At 41.5% G+C, this 17,837-nt stretch overlaps 6 protein-coding genes and 1 long non-coding RNA gene across 7 annotated transcripts in view; 4 read left to right on the top strand and 3 right to left on the bottom strand.

Annotated features, from left to right (window-relative positions):
* LOC145695775 (outer dynein arm-docking complex subunit 4-like) overlaps positions 1-2,439 on the top strand; it is a 46,249-nt gene extending 43,810 nt beyond the window's left edge. Inside the window, exon 4 of the mRNA XM_081772794.1 lies at positions 2,429-2,439. The gene's annotated coding sequence lies outside the window, so the exon portion shown is untranslated. The remainder of the gene's footprint in view (positions 1-2,428) is intronic.
* LOC145695769 (sideroflexin-5-like) lies at positions 14-1,964 on the bottom strand. The gene is made up of 7 exons (XM_081772786.1): positions 1,602-1,964; positions 1,434-1,555; positions 1,149-1,256; positions 872-985; positions 501-756; positions 338-458; positions 14-296 (listed from the first exon to the last, which is right to left on the bottom strand). The coding sequence occupies exons 1-7, from the start codon at positions 1,783-1,785 to the stop codon at positions 218-220; spliced, it is 984 nt and encodes a 327-aa protein (XP_081628912.1). The 5' UTR covers positions 1,786-1,964; the 3' UTR covers positions 14-217.
* A 47-nt stretch (positions 2,440-2,486) lies between the features above and the next one.
* Positions 2,487-5,990, top strand: LOC145712246 (uncharacterized). The gene is made up of 11 exons (XM_081789934.1): positions 2,487-2,636; positions 2,676-2,794; positions 2,839-3,467; positions 4,204-4,556; positions 4,606-4,724; positions 4,946-5,021; positions 5,068-5,192; positions 5,235-5,442; positions 5,490-5,597; positions 5,638-5,756; positions 5,986-5,990. Exons 1-11 carry the CDS (start codon positions 2,503-2,505, stop codon positions 5,988-5,990), a joined length of 1,995 nt encoding a protein of 664 aa, XP_081646060.1. The 5' UTR covers positions 2,487-2,502.
* A 503-nt stretch (positions 5,991-6,493) lies between these two features.
* LOC145709512 (phospholipase A2-like) lies at positions 6,494-7,665 on the top strand. Its single transcript, XM_081787203.1, has 6 exons — positions 6,494-6,607; positions 6,651-6,842; positions 6,940-7,013; positions 7,052-7,254; positions 7,298-7,376; positions 7,480-7,665. Exons 1-6 carry the CDS (start codon positions 6,509-6,511, stop codon positions 7,541-7,543), a joined length of 711 nt encoding a protein of 236 aa, XP_081643329.1. The 5' UTR covers positions 6,494-6,508; the 3' UTR covers positions 7,544-7,665.
* A 525-nt stretch (positions 7,666-8,190) lies between these two features.
* LOC145710922 (uncharacterized) lies at positions 8,191-8,797 on the top strand. Its single transcript, XM_081788634.1, has 2 exons — positions 8,191-8,392; positions 8,490-8,797. Exons 1-2 carry the CDS (start codon positions 8,217-8,219, stop codon positions 8,737-8,739), a joined length of 426 nt encoding a protein of 141 aa, XP_081644760.1. The 5' UTR covers positions 8,191-8,216; the 3' UTR covers positions 8,740-8,797.
* Positions 8,798-10,990: 2,193 nt separating this feature from the next.
* On the bottom strand, positions 10,991-13,450 carry LOC145708631 (uncharacterized). Its single transcript, XR_014134845.1, has 4 exons — positions 12,605-13,450; positions 12,244-12,566; positions 11,431-12,204; positions 10,991-11,389 (listed from the first exon to the last, which is right to left on the bottom strand). It is a non-coding gene; the product is annotated as an uncharacterized LOC145708631 (long non-coding RNA).
* Positions 13,451-16,132: 2,682 nt separating this feature from the next.
* On the bottom strand, positions 16,133-17,629 carry LOC145712245 (uncharacterized). The gene is made up of 3 exons (XM_081789933.1): positions 16,844-17,629; positions 16,457-16,533; positions 16,133-16,416 (listed from the first exon to the last, which is right to left on the bottom strand). The coding sequence occupies exons 1-3, from the start codon at positions 17,581-17,583 to the stop codon at positions 16,133-16,135; spliced, it is 1,101 nt and encodes a 366-aa protein (XP_081646059.1). The 5' UTR covers positions 17,584-17,629.
* Positions 17,630-17,837: the final 208 nt, after the last annotated feature.

Here is a 17,837-nt window from a genome sequence, read left to right as displayed (position 1 = left end):
CAGTCAGGAAAAATGGACCTTGGTGATTTTTTATTGATTTCGAAAGAACACAGAATAGGAGAGACTATCAAACTCGACTAGATAATAAAATAAAGACAGACAAAAAGCGTTTATAAATCTCAACAGACATAAATAGCAGGTAATCACGTGGTTAAGTATGAATTTCGTCTTGGATTGATCGTTTTCCAAACTCGTTTCTACTTCTACTTCTTTCTTCCTACAAGCCTTTATTGTAGGTTACAGTAGCTGCTTTGATCTTTGCCGCTAGTTCTGGCTCTAGCTCAGAAGTTGGCATCCTAAATTTTGATGAAAACAAGGAATCGACTGTAAAACTTACGTCCTGTACTGTGGAAATAATGCGATAGCACCAGGGAGACAGGAGAAAAAGCAAATTGCACAAAACGCAAACTGGGCCAGGACGAATTGCTTTGGCCTCTTCACTTGGTCGATTAGCTTCACTGAAAAGGGGAGGTAGAGAAGGAATGCATGGGTATTCTTACTTTGAACGGCTGCAGAAGTCATGATAGGAGGAATAGCAAGACAGCCGCCAGCAATCACCACTCTCGAAAAACAAGTCAAAGCGATCGCCTTTTTCGCTGCTTCTTTTGATGTTCCGTAGACTTCGCCAGTGTCTGGGTTGTAAACTTCGATGCCAGTGCTAATTTCCCCGTTTCTCATTGCCGCTGTGTTCGCCACATTCGCAACGGCGACGGCTCCGAATGGAAGGAGCGCGCTCGCCGCACCAGCGACTTTCGGCTAAATCCTCGTTTCATCATCGTTAATTAATTAATCATCGGCTTTTAGAGCGAGTCTCTATTTTCGTCTATTGAATAAAAATATAGAGAACTAGAGCTGATAGAGCGGTAATTACGTTCATCTTCGCCATATTCTTCTTCAAATAAGCTGCGCAGCCGAAGGAGACGGATAGGGCAGTTCCAACGGCGAGGGAGTAGCCGGAGATTTGCTGGAAAGTCGTTACTGGCGTCTAAAAGAACGGTTAGAGCTGGAGAGATCTTTTTACAGTGGCTATTTTTTAAGAAAGACGCTTTTTGGGCAACTTTTCGAACGAAAAAGGTCCTTTTCAGAAGTAGACACTGTAGAATTGAGAAGCAGTCTCTCTTCCAGACAATTTACTGTCTGTTATTTACCTTGGCATTTCTGTTGGAGTAGTTGATCAGCGCATTATGCGTTTGATTCGCCCATTGCCAGAAAGCTGTTGCTGCAGTCCCTTGTGGTACAAGAAGTCCCACTAGAATCTGAATTTAATCATTTAGTACCTTTCATTAATCCGCTAAAGAAATGGCTCCTGAATTCTGTTTGAATGTAACCCAGATTGTCTACTTTGGTTCTCGAAAAGAGCAATAATAATCGAGTGCAAAGCAATCAGCAGACCCATAAAACATAAGGGCTTCGACAGGAGAAAATTTGCTTACCGGCAAATTGAAGGGAACATAACCAGACATTCGAAACGGTCGAGGGATAATTTCGCCTGTATCTGGATGGACTGCGCTTTGCACCAGCGTCTGTGCTTCCCACATTTCTTTGTTCGTATACCCTTAAGTTCGTGTCAGAGATGAACGGATTCTTCTTTGATTTCTCACCTTTGACGACACCTCCTCTTGCTTCATTCCTACTCCTCATTAGCAATCCTTCCGCCGCTCGAATATCCGCCTCGGATTTTATCAACGAAGCCGGATTGATGACATTCAAAAAGTGAAAATATCTCCCCGAGAATTCTTCTTTGTTATGAAGGCTTCCTCCAAGCGTAAAAGGTGGAAATGCCATTTTTACGTTTCTTTCTCTTTTCTGATTCTTCGTCAATTCACAAGTAGTTTTTTGATTTCATAAAAATGGGCGGGGAATCGTAGTTTTGAAAGTGCCCACGGCGAAACTCTAGTTTTCTCTGGATCAGGCCCTGCCCCAAAAGTCCAAAAAAATAGAGCGTCGCGTGCGGCGCCCGGAGGACCCACCACGCCGCGGAGGATCAACGCCCCTGGAAGCAAAAATTGAAGGTAACCTTCTCAAAATCTGGTGCGAGGACTAATAAAGGCCTTCTGAATCCGCTCTGAGAGGTTCAGATATTTTTTGGCTTCAAAAATGGATTTATTTAAGATTAATAATAATTACAGAATCTGAAGAAAGCAGGTAGTGATACTTTCTAGTGAAGCTTTAGTGGTTGTGTTGATGTTAAAAATAACTGGCTGAATGCTGACAAAGTCGTGTCCGCCAATGATTTCAGTGTTGATTACTTTGGTCTTCAACGCAGCGGTTGTAGAAAATATTCAGTGATCAAGTTGATTACTGTGCCTGTTCCGCATGATCCGTCGTATCGTACTTTTGCTCATTTAGTTTACATAAGGTATTTTCTATGACTAGCTTACTTGAGCCACCTAGAAAGACGATCTCAACCGTATATGACGTCCCGCACGCTCCGAAATCGAAGCTTCTTTGGTTCCGCCTTCTTCAGTTCGAATCCATAACCAAAATTGAACACTTCTCAGCATGCCACAGGAGGCGAAAACAAGCGAGAAAAAAGAGCTTGTAAATGTTCAAGGAAGAATTCAGAATTTGTCGAGTAGAGTTGGCTTTGCGACGCTCTCTACGGGGCACTGTAATCCGGGAAACCTAAATTTCAGGTAAATAATAGGAATTAAAGGCTCTTCATAAGATTTTAGTGACAATGTTTACTTTCGAAAAGAAACGTTGGAAGCTATTTCTGGGAAAGGGATAATCGACTTGCGAAATATCTTTACTGTTGGGCAACTAGTCTGGATTAACGCTGAAATTGGGCCGGGTAAGTTAATGTAAACGCTTGTTTTTTCTGACAATTAAATTCAGAAGGATCGCGGTGCAAATGGAAAGCGACAAAGATAGAACCAGTGGAAGTAACAACGATGGAGGAATCAGTCATGTGGTCGTATGAAAACCTGTATTTCATACAGATGCTTGCTGCTACTGGTTCAAAGGATGTAAGAGATTTAGTCGCAGCGGTGCAAAATGCACCAGAGATCGTCAAGAAGCAAGTAAGGCCAGAAGAAAAGAGCATCAAAGAATTCCTGGCGAAGTCTCCCCAACTTTTTATTGTTGAGAACAACGTCGTCTCCCTTGGTGCAGATTCGCTCATCGCTCGAAAAATGGAAGCAGAAGTCAAGGCTTGTTGCAAAAAAGCGATAAAGCGGGCTGGGTTCAAGAAGAACTTCCAGAGTATGACGGGAGTTCTCTCACAGTGCAAAGCAGCCGCTCGGGCGTACATTGGCGGAATGGACGGATTACGGCGATTCTTCGCGCGTCACGAAAATACATTCAGAGTTCAGGACGAGGAAGTATCTCTCGTTGAGGGACATGCTTCGTTGGAGACACCTGTGGAAGACGTACACAGTCATGCAAATCTGCAGGAGTTGGAAATTCTCCGTCTCTGTTCTCAATGGCTCAGCATTAACAACCAGCATTTGCATATCAACCAGCTCGTACTGAATTTAGAGCATCAGATACGATTCTCTGGCGGATCTCCTACGCTTCAGCGACTTCTGCTGAAATACCCGTCACTTTTTCGGTATCAAGTTGGCATGGTCTATTTTCTGCCAATCAGGCTCGTTGGCTTACTGTTCTCAAACCTCGTACTCTGATATTTTCTAAGCCAATAAAAGACCTCTCTCCCCAGATCTTCTGCATTACGGCTCAGAAATCAACATCATCCATGGCGTCATTCAGGAAATCTACCCTACTTACGGCATAATCGTCTCCCAATCCGACCGTTGCTTCTTCGCCAGGATTTCAAAATACCCCTCCTTTTTTCATAAATAAATCATTTTTTGAAATCAAGGAAGACAATCACGCGCTTTCCATCGGCAATTGCGAGACCGTTTACGACGCCCGCGAAAAATGCTCCGCTGGACAATTGATTCAAGCGGCCGTTATTAGAAATATTCCATGTATGATTCCACTGCCTTGCTGATGATTACAATTTTTAGCGGCGACGAGTTACAGTCATCTAAATAACTTTCCGTGGATTGCTCTGACTGTTCATGTTCTAAGGAATGGACTTTATTTTAACCCGATTTTTCGTTGAAAAGAACTCAAAAAACTCCATAAAAGTCGGCCAATCGAACAAAATGCTCATTCAAGGCACATTCACCTTCCAAGAAAAGGATCAAACTTCATTCATTCTCCTTTTTGAGCTCAAAAATGATCCTTATTCCCAAGCATGAAGAAGTCATCATTCCAGTCGACGAAGAAACAGACTCGAAATCATCAGCTGTTGAAGCTGATGCGATGGAATTCCTCACGCGACTTGTTGCTCGACACAACGGAGAAATGAACCTCGACGACATCGCCAATGAGCTGAAGAAGAATCCGCAAATTGAGCTTCAAACGAATAAGTTGCTAACGTTTCTTCAAGATCACAGTAGCGTGTTTTTACTGAACGGCACGAGCGTTGGTCTCGTGGCCGAAAGGGACGACTCGATTTACAGCTCGCTGGAATCGGCGCCGTCTAATCGATACTTTTCACGACGGCCGACGGTTGGAGCTGGACGGATAATTAGACGCAGAGACAGGTTTAATAGCCACACTCATATCAGTATTCTACTGTAGTTAATCATTCAGTTATGCTAAGTACCAACGACTTTTACGGCGAAAGAGCAGCTCATTCAAGGGAAATACTTTCGAGTTTAGCGATAATTTCCGATTCTTGAGAGATTTTTGGTCCGATGGAGAAATCGAAGGTCCGGGCTTTACTTGTTATTTGAGTTTTTTGCATGATGCATGATATGAAATGAAATTAATCCGGTGAAACAAGATGACTCAACAAGTGGTGTGCAGAGTTTTGAAACAACAAACTTGGGCTTTGGCCTCCTAAACCTTGGTGATTTGCATGAAAGTCTGCGCTTCTCGACTCAGTCGCTTCCGGATACGCTTGAAAACAACCTGAAGAGCCCTGATGAAGAAGACGAAGAGTACTCGCTCTGTGGCAGCGATGTTTCTTCACGACCGTATCGAGAGGAAATCGAATCCAATCTCAAGTCAGACACTTTTTCTTTCGACACTCATTAACGGAATCTATTTTAGTCCTCGTTTTTCAATATCACTGCCGAATTTGTGCGATTTGACGCTTCTAGCGCCGGGGCAAGATCCACGAGCAGACGAAGATCGAGAGTCTGATAGATTTGGACTCAAGCTTATCGCTTCTATTGGTAGCCAAGAGTTTTAAAGCCCTGAAATCATCGGTTTTCTAGCATCGAGTACATCCAACAGCGGCTTCCGAGAGTCCATGGGTCGAGGATCTCCACCGAGGCCAAGTCAGCAGCCCGTTTATGTTTCTGACTGTGCTTCATCCGATCAGAGCTCCGGACCAGGTCGATCTATGCCTGAGTCTGTTTCGATCAGGATTCCTAAACGATACGAGTTCAGACAAGATCCAGATGAGTACTTGAAGCGAACCAGGTAAAACGACGCTTCTTCAAATTGAATCAAAGAAATATTTTCTCAAGCAATCAAACTGACGTGACAGTAGTTGCAAAAGGCATGACTGGTCATGTGATGCGCGACTTCGAAGCTCTGACTGAAATCTTTCCACCGCAAATAGAAGAATTCCTCAGGTGAAAAAAGAACGCTGCAAATTTGTTAATGCTTCTCTAGAAATGTTGAAGACGCACAGTACCTGTACAAAATCGAAATCGACGCTAAAAAGATTCGGCTGCGCTTTCAAACTGATGAAGGTCGAAAAACTGTGGTCACCTCGTACACTGAAAATCCATGTGATATATTACAGAACGAAACGATAAGAAAGTGCGAGAATTCAAATCTGGAACAGGGTTGTTTTGACGGGCAGTATTTCATTGAAGGAACGCTGCATGAAATTTCCTTATTGGAAATTGGAAAAGTTGTCGCGCTGACAATTTCTGTCGTTTTACCAAAAGTGGACAAGGCAAATCTCAAAAAGGTAGCGAAACTTCTTTTCACACCAAAAACGCTTATTCAATTCAGGCTGAAGAACTGATAGCAACGAAGAAAACGATCAAAACAATTGACGACGAAAATTTTTGCCGAAACGTTTGTAGACTTTTATCAGAAGATGAAAGCTTGTCAGTTTTCGTTCTTGATCTCAACGGTCGAATTTGTGGACATGGGTCGATTGCGCACTGGTCGGTTGGAGATGTCCGCATGTTTCCGGTTTGTTCTTTAGTGCAATGCAGTTCTTATTACTCATTTTAGTTCGACAGCGCTGAAGATCTGAACAGCCATTTGCAAAATATTCTCAAGCACCATCCAGATGTAATTATCACCGCTGCCCCGCTCACAACCCAAGTCCCAAGCTCCGTTTCTGTCTACCACCTTCTCTAAAAAAACAATAAACGCACGCGCAAGTGTCCAAAATGACCTCACAAATTAGCATGCCTATAAGACGAAAGTTTAATTGTCAGACCACCGCAATCTTAGATTTGCCCCATGTTTCCATTCGTTCCAGATTAGTTTCTGATTTATAAGCCTGAGTCAGTCAGTTTCAAAAATGACCGTCAGAAAATTGAGAGAAGTTTTTGATCGTTTTTTTATAATTATGAGATTGTTTGCTAGTGGCTCTATTTTATCTTCTTTCGTCGCTTCTCAGGTTGGTCTAATAAGATTTAGGGGATTTATTTTTTAATTATTAGATGGCGTTTTCGCCCGAGCCACGAAAGTACAATCAATTGGTAAGCATGATTAAAGCCGTCTTTCCGGAGTTCGATGAAAAGACCTATTTCAATTACGGCTGCAACGGGCAAATGAATGCACCGGAAGTGGCTAATCCCCTCGCCCACTCGGGATTCGGCGCGCCCGTCGACGAGCTCGATAAGATCTTCAAGGTAAGCCCAGGCTGGTTTAGGGAAGGACTACCAAAATATACCGAGTTTTGGCTACAAAGAGCTTGTCAAAAGAGCATCTGATTGAAAATATTTCTAGGAGTACAGGGCTTGCGGAAAATGTCTCCGAGAAGAAATCGGTGAAGACTGTCTGGCAGACAACACGAGATACAAGTAAGATTCTAGCCAACTTCCCTCGTTAATTTCCTCAGTTGGAGCTTGTCAGAAGAAGGAGAGCTGGTCTCAGCGAATCCCGTTGGAACGTGCAGAAGAAATGTGTTCGAATGCGACAAGCGTTTGGCTATCAGACTTGCTCAGGGAGGAACTGCCATTTACGACGTCAAATACGACTTTTTCTTCACTACGATTGGTTTCGACTTCAAGGACGATTTTTGGTGCCATCCCTCTGATGAAGGTTTTTCGCAAAAAAAACTACAGAACTTACCGTTTATTTCTAGTGATTGAAGCTCGAGAACCTGCTTGCTGCCAACCCGAATCGAAGGACACGGCGTTTATGCGATACAACAAGCTAGCCAAGTAATTTTTTCTTATCAAGAAAAGCTATCTTCTAATCCTAATTACACGAAATTAGCTAATCCCCATGCTAATTGCTATTTACCAGTGATTACCAATTGTTAAGGCAATGTTGCGCAGATGGCTCTATCCAAAAAACGTGTCCAGAAGGCGAGAACATCAGCTACTAATCCGGCAGGGGAGATTTTATGGTGTGAATTCATTGTTCCGGATTTGGAGAAGAAACACGCACCATTCTTTTTGTTGTTCCTGTTTTGACTTTGTATAAACATGTTTTGCTTACTCGTACAGAAAAAAAGAATCGTGGAAATGTTTTTAGCAGGAAAAGTGGGTCGGGAAGCGTTTTTGTATTTTCAAGTGGACTGTTTTCCCACGAGAGGATATGCTAAAAAATTCTAGAGAAGGGATCATTTTATGAGCTCCTTCAAGTTTTGAGAGAAAATTCAAGTACGAGTGTCTCCTCAAAATTTGATGCGGAGAGAAACAAGATTTTCTGGGAACAGGTCGGAATCTTCAGGTGCCCAATTCTAGCGGAAATAAAATCTCAAAGAGAACTAAAACAGGAAAGATGCAATCCATATTTCGCAGGTTGTTTCCCCAAGAACATCAATCCGTGCACCGGCGCTGGGAACAAGTCTGATGCACCGCCGCTGGTTCTGATAATGATCTGAGCGATTCGCAGAAAGCTGTTAATTACCATTGTGTAATCGATCCATGATCCGTGCACTTGATACCAGCTGGTTCGTGGCGCTCGAGAGGGCTCCACGCCCACTTATAACCGCGCGAAATTTGAATGCAAGCAGCAAGCATCCAAAAAGAGTAAAACAAAAAACGAGAAACAAAATGTTGAGCATCGCTACAATGTCGGTTCTGGCGATAACGATCGTCATCGCTGTTTTGTTGACGATGATTCTGATTCTTCTGATGGTCAGATGGATCAGACCACGAAGAGAACAATCGAGAAGAAGAAGTCGTGAATCCAAGAGACAGAGACTCTCCGAAAATCCTTCTGAGTTCAGGTAAGATAGCGATTCACACGATCTTTTTTCTAATCCAATATCTTTCTTTGTTGATTTCTGAAGTTTTCTATGACATTTTCTTCACACAAATTTTCAGCAATTACAGCGAAGTCTCCAATGCTTCCAACATCCTCGTCGCCGTCGATGACGTCACCAACTACACAAACCGCTACGATGTTATTCTCATCAAATCCCGCGAAGTCGACCGTACGATTTCCCTCCTCGACCTAACTTCGAACTTCCACTCTTCCGGCGCCGGAACGGTTACTACTATTACCAACAAATTAGCGGCCAAGCCACCGCGAAGGTCTACTCCGGCGAATTTTCAATGCTTCATTGACGTGTAACTTATTCTTTTTTTGCTTCATTCCTGCCATTCCTGTTCAAGTGTGAATAAAAGTTCTTCCTTCAAAATTATTTGATGATGAATCATCATTGATGATTCTTGCTTCGAGTTCTATTGAAAAAATGCCGCTTTGCATTTTTGATGACCTTCAAAAAAGGAACGAAAACGGAGAGTCAACTGTCGACGTGTCAGACAAGAAGTCGTCAGAAACCGTTTCTACCGTATCTCAGAATATTTTTCTATCTCCAAGAGATCACGAGGGAAATCCCTTTTGACAGTATTTCTGAAAAGGGAAAACTTCTCCGGCTGCGTCAAAAGATTTTGTCAGTTCGAAACACATCAATTCGCAGGGCGGGATTTCGCTATTTCTTGTTGATTCCAAAATGAGAGTTTTGGAACAAAAATGTCGGCAGATTTTTTGGTCATAAAACTGAATAAAACTAAAAAAACTTTCTTCCCTTTTTGTCTCAAAACGCCAATACAGTCGCAGTCGAGACACTTGTATTCAATAAGATTCGACCAATATCTTTGTAAAAAATACCTGGATTTTCGTTAGGAAAATTGAATCATCCAACCGTTCGTTCTCCTCTTCGATAACCATAGCTAGTAGTGATCTCTTGGAGATAAAAAATATTCTAAGATACGGGTAGAAACGGTTTCTGACGACTTTTTGTCTGACACGTCGACAGTTGACTCCCCTTTTTCGTTCCTATTTTGAATGTCATCCAGAATGCAAAGCGGCATTTTTTCAATAGAACTCAGAGCTCGTTCTCTTTCTTGATTTCAGCGACAGAGATTGGGGTAGCCGTTTCAGCGGAAAGAACGATTCCTGTTCGTAGCTTTATCGGTTTTAAGAAATTGCGAATATTGATTCCAGATCGTCAGTATATCAATATTTTTTGTAAAATAGAAATAAAAAATACCGCGCCAGGGTGGGGACTTCCGTTTAAAAACCTGACTTCTTCTTATTCTCAAATTGGAAGCTGATTATTCAGAACGAGCAACGAACTCCTTCGTTTTCCACTTTGGATCCTCGATTGGAACTCACCACATTGAGATTCGCCTAAAAGACAGAGATCGAAAGATCTTCCCCGTCGTTGTTATTTGAAAACGGTCGAAAATCAGATGAACACTATAAAGATTATTATAAATTTTTGACCATTAAAAGCTCCCCGAATGACCGTCCAGACAAATGTTACTACTACGCGCCGGACTATAACCTAAACAGAGTCGAGGAAGCCCAAGGTGAAAATCAGCCCTTAAATTTCCTTGTTCCTTGACATTTAAGGCTACATCGCGTCAACGCTCGAACATCTTCAATAAGCCCCCCCCAAAAGGTTTTTTTTGCAAAAAGGTAACAAATAATTCAGCCTGAAACTACTCCTCAATGTTTCATACGTTCGGCGCGTGAATCAAAGAATCCTCTCGACCATGAGTTTCATCAACAACGGCCGCGGCAATTATCTAATGAGCCTCTTCGAAATCCAACATTTTTGCTACACAAAGGTACAGATCATCAGTTCCCCCTGATTTAACAATATGATTACTGAAGGAGTCTTTCGACGAACAAAGCCGCCATCAGCCGAAATGGATCCGCGAAGTTGCTCTTCGAGACCGCCCATCGACGTCGTTTTTCGACTCCATTTTCTCAAGTCGGACTAATTCAAACAATCGAAGTGAGCTTTTTGGCGAAACGAAAAGTTCTTCTCAAATAGCTATTTTTATTCCCGGCGATTTGGACCGAGAAACTTCAGGATTATCAGGCAAGAACGCCTCATTTTCTCGGGAAAACCTGACTATGGTTTTGATAACCCTAAATGAAAAGGCGCGTAGCGGCTTATTTAAAAACGAAGCCGCATAGCGGCTTCGCCAAATTGTCATATCATCCTATTTTTGAATACTGGCGAGGCCGCTCCGTGGCTTTGTTTTTAAAAAAGCCGTTTCGCGGCTATTCATTTATGGTCCTCGAAACCTGTGTCAAGTTTTAAACACAGGTTGCCGAGCCGAGATCATCCATTGATTTCTCATTGTTCAATTTCTTATTCAGGAGAATTGGCAAAAATGCGGCAAAACGTCATGAAGCGTCAGGAAAATCTTCAATCGTGCACTGACGAGACTGAAAAAATGAAGGAAAGTGCAAGTCAATTTCAAACAAATGCGAAGCAGCTCAAAGAAAAGGTAAAAAACAGGAAGTTTTTTGAAGACTTGCTTATGTTGTATTTTTCAGTTCAAGACGAAAAAATGGTTTCAGCTTTGAATTCCTGGAATAAAATATGAAAACTAATAATCTACTGTTAAAGAAGATAATAAATACCACGAAAAAATGAAGGTTTTCTTTTTGAAATAGAAAGAGATGCACAGATGATTGATTTAATAAATTTGTAATGAAAATAAAAATGAGGAAAAAGCTTAAAATTTTTCGTTCTCTTTTTCTGTTTCTTTTTTATTCTTTTAGAGTCTAAAATTTAGACACAATAATTAGCGGGAACTTCCAGAAGAACTGGCATCGAACTTTCGTCTGTATTTCCAACGACTCGTTGACCGGTTAATCGATCTCCTTCAAAATCAAGTCGTTCGATTGAAGAACTTCCGTAGCCAGGAACGATGAAAATTGAGTTTTTGATCATAATTGCAGATGCAGACATGCAAGCCTTTATTCAAATCAAAATCTTTGACAGCTTTAGAAACTTACGTTTTGAAGAATTCCGATTTGTTCCCAAATGTCGTTTTCAAGAAGCCAAATTGCTTTTTGTTTTTCATAATCACACCTAGGGTTTTTCACGGGAGCGCGCGGGCCTCCGTTCGCCTTCTCGATTTCGCCACTCTCGATTTTTAATTATGATCAATCTCAAGCAGAAAGAATTCAGCTCTGAAATCTTTGGGTAGCCGTAAATAGCCGGTCACTTAGAAATCCGCATTTAACTAGAACTTTTTGGCATTGCGCGCGCGCTTGAGTTAGGGAGAAATAAAAAGTCTCTTCTTTCTGTACCAAAATATTTATCCCTACTACCGCGCACGGGGTCACCGCTTGGCCTGAAAACGCGCATATTTACTCACTCCCCGGAGAGAAGTCCGAACATTTCTGTTGAAGGTGACGAAATATAGTGGTTCGATGCGATAATTTGGGGATTTCCGATTTAAACAAGATAATTTCATTATAAATATTGTGCCTTACCCTCGAAAACGCCGAAAAAAGCTTATTGTCAATTAGTTTCTGAACATGGGTTTCACTGAAAAATCTCCCTTGCACCAAGAGCGCCAAGACAGCGCGCGTCGCACCACCAAAACGTCGACCGGCGCCTCTTATTCTTGTATTTTTGGAATCAGCGGGTCAAAATAAGCCTGCGATGAAATTTTCAGAAAAAAATGATAACTACCATTTTTCCGTGAGAAACTCTATTTCCATCCCCCGGCGAGCAAAAGACTTCCACTTGGAAGGCCCATCAAAAGATGATATTGTGTTACACTTTAATAATATTAATAAATAAACGATTTTTTTAAATACTTTTTCGGGAAATCAGGTAAACTTGTCCAGCCCGACAAGCCAAGGGTCTCCACTTTATTCGTTCCATCGCCCCACGAACCTCCAACAGTAGTTGGATTTCCTTTATAGAAGCCGAGTCTTCCTCTCCAATGCGAATATTTTGAAGAGAAAGTTTCCGTTGAAAATTCTCCATCAAAATCGTTACATCGGTTTTCATCGTCATCATCAAAGCAAATTAATGCTTTTGTCCCATCATTGACCGTAAGCGCCGCAGAGCCACTCGAAAATCTATTTTTCAATCGAGTTGTCTGTTCTCTCCAAGTGCAGCCTTCCAGTTTCGCGATCTTGACTCTATTATTCTCAAAATTCTAAATTTTCTTACTTTTCGTTGATTTCTTCCTCCAAAAATGAAAAGCTCGTTTTTGACAAGCGCATGCGGACTCCATTGAAGATAGTAATTGCTCGGAGCCACAATTATCGCGTTATTCCTTGATTTTTCATCCAAAGAAATCGATAATGCTTTTTCCAAGTTCCAGCCCATAACCAAAATTGCCGTTTCAGAAAAAAAATTAAAATTCTTAATTTCCGCGCGATCGTCCAACTTGAAGATCCGGAGTTTTTTAGCCTTCAAATTTTGAAGACCACTCATTTTCGTTATCGATAGGTCTCTCTTTTTCTTTTGATTCTTTTTCTGGTTAAGGTTTTGTCGATAAAACTTCGTGTTTATTATTAATTTAACTTTTCCTCGATAATTTGCAAAGAAGTTTCCATTGAGCTTGATGAGTTTAAATAAAATTCTAGCTTCGACAATTGAGTGATATTTGTTTCCGAAAATGAGCGACCTTCAAAATAATCGGAATCAATCCGAAAAGAATAATTTGAATAAACTCCGAAACTCAGAAAAGTGGATCCATCAAAGAAACTCAATTCAAGTATTTTCATTTTTTCAAAAATGCTTGATTTCTCTGAAAAATTCATTTCGAAGTCAAGATATTCTCTTCCATCGAATTTCATCTCGAATGTAGAAATGTGATTTAGTTCTTCAAGAGAATTAAAGAATTTGTCCGGAATGATCGTTGACCGTCCAAAACTAGGTGGGAATCGCGGCTGAGCGACAGCGTTCTTCAGAAAAGCAGGAAACACATCGTCGTGAAACGCAAAAAGTGGATTGCTTGTGACGAATATTTGTCTTCTAGCCGGATGCTGGACGAATTCAAGCTCAACAAGGTCTTGAAAAAGAATTAAATCACTTATTAGTTCGGTTTCAAAGAAGAGCAAAAGAATTGAATCTTTTCCTAAATGAAATTTGACTTCAAATGAAAAGTCAAAAACGTAATTCGAGATGAAAATATTGTCGTCATGAATGATTCCGTTTCCGAAATACTCGCATTCATCGTTATTGTACCCCCATTGATCCGTGTAGTATGCATCAACTTGGGTAAACAACTTCGAAAAACAAATAGATTTTTCTTCGTATTTATCAAGCGAGCCGATCCACTCGCGGCCAAGAGTGACGAATTTGCCTTCTGCCTCCAACAACACCGAGTAAAGAGTGTTTGAGAGATCAATACTTCTTGTCACTAGAATATACAGGAGTCGACCTAAGTCAATCTTTTTTCGGTTAAATTAAATTTATTAACGCTTGAACGCATTCGACGCAATTATGAAGCCAAATAAGTTATTGATAATTAGGGGAAATCACTAATAATTGGGCTTTTTTTCTAGCTTAGTAGGGTGGGAGTATAATACAGTTTTAGAATCTCCAGAAGCTGGGGATCATTTTGACTATTGATAGTAGGGGGTGATCTCGTACCCTGAGGGCATTTAGGTACCTCTGAAGTCCCAAAACCTGGCCAATTTCGGAAATGCGAATTTTTGAGGCCTTAACTCGGCCTTTCAGAGGACGCCACTTATCCCAGATTGTAGCCTAGGCTCTGACGATCATTTTGAGCCCAAGAAAAGTACTGAGACCGGGGGGTTCCTGAGGAGCTAGGGGCTCTTGAAGCTGAGGAACTCGACAGAAATTGAGTACTTTTTCCCAAATAGCATATGATTTGTACCTCTAATGCCTCCCAAAGATTTTTTATCGACTTTTATTCATTCACAAATGTTATAGATGTCATTCGGGGTCATCTGAGGTCAGATGGGGTCACTTATCCAAATTTTTTGAATTTCTCATAATTCTTGGCCAAAAGTGACCTAAGATGACCCCAAATGACATCTATAATATTTGTGAATGACTTAAAGTCGATAAAAAATCTTTGGGATGCATTTGAGGTACAAATCATATGCTATTTGGGAAAAAGTACTCAATTTCTGTCGAGTTCCTCAGCTTCAAGAGCCCCTAGCTCCTCAGGAACCCCCCGGTCTCAGTACTTTTCTTGGGCTCAAAATGATCGTCAGAGCCTAGGCTACAATCTGGGATAAGTGGCGTCCTCTGAAAGCCCGAGTTAAGGCCTCAAAAATTCGCATTTCCAAAATTGGCCAGGTTTTGGGACTTCAGAGGTACTTAAATGCCCTCAGGGTACGAGATCAACCCCTACTATCAATAGTCAAAATGATCCCCAGCTTCTGGAGATTCTAAAACTGTATTTTACTCCCACCCTACTAAGCTAGAAAAAAAGCCCAATTATTTGTGATTTCCCCTATTGATAATCAAAAAATTCACTTCGAGAGATTGGGACCAGAAAATGGTTTAATCCCGATCTGTGATTAACAAAATTTAACTCGTTCCAAAGGGACCACGTGGACAAGATCCAGGTCCCTTAGCTCAGTAGGAACTCCGAAATCGCCCTTTCTCCATCCCTTCTCAAGTTCTTCGTCTTTTCTGATTCGGTTGAGAGCGAGAGTCTTCGACAACTTGATGAAATGCTCTCCCAACATGGCACTCATCAAATAAAAGACACCTTTGAAGCTGATTGACGAGACCTTTGCGTTAAAATGATTGCTGGCGATGTAGCCTTGAGCTTCCTCGAAGCGATTTAAATTGTATTCGGGAGCGTAATAGAAACATTTTTCATTTTTACCAGTTGGACGACTTCAACGGGTCGAAAGTGACTGATGACTAAAGAAATCGTACACTTATCGACCTTTCCAGATGACTACGACGGGAAACACTTTTTTCTCTTTTCCCTTGTTGCGAATTTCAATTTGATGTGTCCCGATCGAAGAGCCGTAATGAAAGACGAAGAAGCCACTATCAAATTAACAATTGATATTCACAAGCATTAGCTTACATTTTTTTGCGTCTCCTACGAATGAAAACTGTTGAACCATCATTTTCTCGGACTTTGAGCAGGTTTCCTTTTGCATCGACCAAATAATGCTCGCCGTTGAGAAAAGTCGCGCCGATTGACTTTTGCTGTTTTATTCAATTATTTTTAGACTTATTTGACGACCAACTGAATGAAAACATTCATGAGGAAAGAGTTTATTCAGTAGAGAATGATCCGTCAAGGAGAAAGCGGTTGATTCGTTTGTCGCTTGAAGATTCGAAAATATTACAGGATATTTTGTGAAGGACTCTTCCCGACCGGGTATTCTCTTTGTTATTAATTCACTTTCTTTCGGGACTTTAAAAGTTGATAAAAATATAAGAAAATATTTCCTCGTTTCATATTTTTCAATTTTCCTTCAGTGATTTTTCCATTTTTCAAATCCCAAACGGGAACAAGTGTTTGCACATTTAGAACCTTCTCGCACTGATAAAACGGACATGGACAACCTCCTTGACAATATTTCTCGAAAGGACAGATTTCTCCGGCTAAGTCTTGTGATCTTGTCAATTGAACGCAGATTTGATCGCAACGCGAAGCAGTTTTATTCCTTGTTGATTCCAAAACAAGGGTCTCCGAACAAACATGGCGGCAAACGAATCGATCTTTTTCATGTTTTATAGGGGCAAAGGAACTTAAAGAGTTATTTTGAAAAACATGGCATAGAACTTTTGTTTTTTGCATCGTTGTTGATTGACGTCATTCTCTTTGTCTGTAAAGGTAAGAGGTGGCTCTACTGGTCTTCCCTGAATTTTGATTACAGCCGGTTGCGTGAAATTGCCAGTTCCGATGCAATCATGAAGCAAATGCGCGCAGTAGTCCATATTGTTCGTAACAGTGCAGTTTTTGAAGCCAGCTTGGCAAACGTTCGTTAAATAAGTTGGTTGAATCCGAGCTGCAAGCATCGAATAGTAATTCGCTGAAATACTCTTAAACTGAGCTTGATCGAATCTGAATACTTATTCCGACGACTATACCCCAGAAAATGCAGCCGAACAACATGTAAACGGCGAATTGAGGCATCGTTGCGTTGCCGCTGAAAAAGATAAATGATAATCAACGATAAGGTTCTGTTCTTCTTGCGAAAAAAAATCAGGTCGTAGTGGGTTGTCATTCGAGCTGCCCCTCACCCTTAACTTAACCCAGGCGGCTTCGCCCCCGGACCCTCCCCCTGGAAAGAGTTCCCAGTCCCTTACCCTCATCAATAGCCCAGATTCTAGAGGTATTGGATGGCTCAAATCATATGCTCGAATGATAGCCCCTCTCTACGAAGTTTCACCCTGTGACCATATATCCGATCGTTAAATACTACTGCCTCCAAAATTTTCATGTTAACCAGTACTTACTGGAGCGAAAAGCGTTTTTTCGATTTCCAGAAGTTGTCTTTTTCAAACTCGTCGGAAAAGAAGCCCGTGAATCGTTCAGGAACGTCCTTTGCCGGCGTCTTCGTCTTTTCTCGCTCAATCATCTTCACAAGCTCAAATTTTTTCTCGCCCTTTGCATTTTTGACCCCACTGGCGAATCGTGCCCTGAAGTTTTGGACCCTTTTAACCGATCTCTGAAATAATCCGTCGTTTTCTTCGTCCTCTTTGTTGTCTTCAAGTTGATTGAACCCCTCCACGAATTTCTTCGCCTTCTTATTGGCTATCTTGACAGTCGGCTTCACTTTCTTTATATTCGGCATCAAAATGCCTCCACCCAGCTCGAGCAGAGTTTTCTTAACTTTATTCGGAAAAAGGACGATTCCGTGGATCGTTTTCATCACTGTTCCGACAGCGTGGCATTCAAGGCATCTCACATTTGCCAACTCGTTCGATTTCGGGCCTTTTTGGGCGGTAGTCTCCTTTATCGGATTTTTTTGGATCCTTACGGGAATACGACTTTTGGACCTTTTAGCCTCGGCTGGTAAAGGGTCATTTTCGCTCTTCGTTTGGTCCTTTTTTTGCCGCTTTCGTGGCAAATCATTGCTCATCGGTCGAATTTCCTCTTCAACAGTTTTCTTTTTCTGCCGACCTTTCGGCTTTTTAATTTTCGGCGGAGGCGTCTCTTCTACGGGGCGAATCTCTTCCACGATTCTCGATTTCATTTCGAAAATCGAATTAAAGTCGACTCTGAAAGTGAACAAAATCAACTCCTGCCGCTTGTAGTCTTTTTATTCCTCGGAAGAGCTCCCCTAGTCGGTGTTATTGAGCAAGAGAACTCTGGCTGGAATTATTTGACTCTGGCTTGGCATTGACGTCATGGCGAAAGCAAAGATCCAAATCTGACGGATTACTTCTGCTCTTTCGGTGATGCGATTGAGCAGGGCGGGCAAATTCGAGCAACGAATACCCATGCTAA

This window comes from Oikopleura dioica, chromosome 1, assembly GCF_907165135.1.
Source record: "Oikopleura dioica chromosome 1, OKI2018_I68_1.0, whole genome shotgun sequence".
NCBI lineage: Eukaryota > Metazoa > Chordata > Appendicularia > Copelata > Oikopleuridae > Oikopleura > Oikopleura dioica.
Note: the sequence above shows the minus strand (reverse complement) of the source record. Positions and strands in the feature narration are given on the sequence as shown.

Bases quoted from the DNA above. Each gene is read 5' to 3' on its own strand.
- LOC145709512 (XM_081787203.1), top strand. From the start codon at position 6,509: ATGACCGTCAGAAAATTGAGAGAAGTTTTTGATCGTTTTTTTATAATT. The intron at 6,608-6,650 runs GTTGGTCTAATA...TTTAATTATTAG, and splicing joins CTTCTTTCGTCGCTTCTCAG to ATGGCGTTTTCGCCCGAGCC. The intron at 7,014-7,051 runs GTAAGATTCTAG...TAATTTCCTCAG, and splicing joins GCAGACAACACGAGATACAA to TTGGAGCTTGTCAGAAGAAG.
- LOC145710922 (XM_081788634.1), top strand. From the start codon at position 8,217: ATGTTGAGCATCGCTACAATGTCGGTTCTGGCGATAACGATCGTCATC. The intron at 8,393-8,489 runs GTAAGATAGCGA...ACAAATTTTCAG, and splicing joins GAAAATCCTTCTGAGTTCAG to CAATTACAGCGAAGTCTCCA.
- LOC145712246 (XM_081789934.1), top strand. From the start codon at position 2,503: ATGCCACAGGAGGCGAAAACAAGCGAGAAAAAAGAGCTTGTAAATGTT. The intron at 2,637-2,675 runs GTAAATAATAGG...ATAAGATTTTAG, and splicing joins CCGGGAAACCTAAATTTCAG to TGACAATGTTTACTTTCGAA. The intron at 4,725-4,945 runs GTCCGGGCTTTA...GCCCTGATGAAG, and splicing joins GTCCGATGGAGAAATCGAAG to AAGACGAAGAGTACTCGCTC.
- LOC145712245 (XM_081789933.1), bottom strand. From the start codon at position 17,583: ATGAAATCGAGAATCGTGGAAGAGATTCGCCCCGTAGAAGAGACGCCT. The intron at 16,534-16,843 runs GTAAGTACTGGT...TATCTTTTTCAG, and splicing joins AAAAAACGCTTTTCGCTCCA to CGGCAACGCAACGATGCCTC. The intron at 16,417-16,456 runs GTATTCAGATTC...AGAGTATTTCAG, and splicing joins GGGTATAGTCGTCGGAATAA to CGAATTACTATTCGATGCTT.
- LOC145695769 (XM_081772786.1), bottom strand. From the start codon at position 1,785: ATGGCATTTCCACCTTTTACGCTTGGAGGAAGCCTTCATAACAAAGAA. The intron at 986-1,148 runs GTAAATAACAGA...CCGTTCTTTTAG, and splicing joins ACTCCAACAGAAATGCCAAG to ACGCCAGTAACGACTTTCCA. The intron at 757-871 runs GTAATTACCGCT...ACGAGGATTTAG, and splicing joins AGAATATGGCGAAGATGAAC to CCGAAAGTCGCTGGTGCGGC.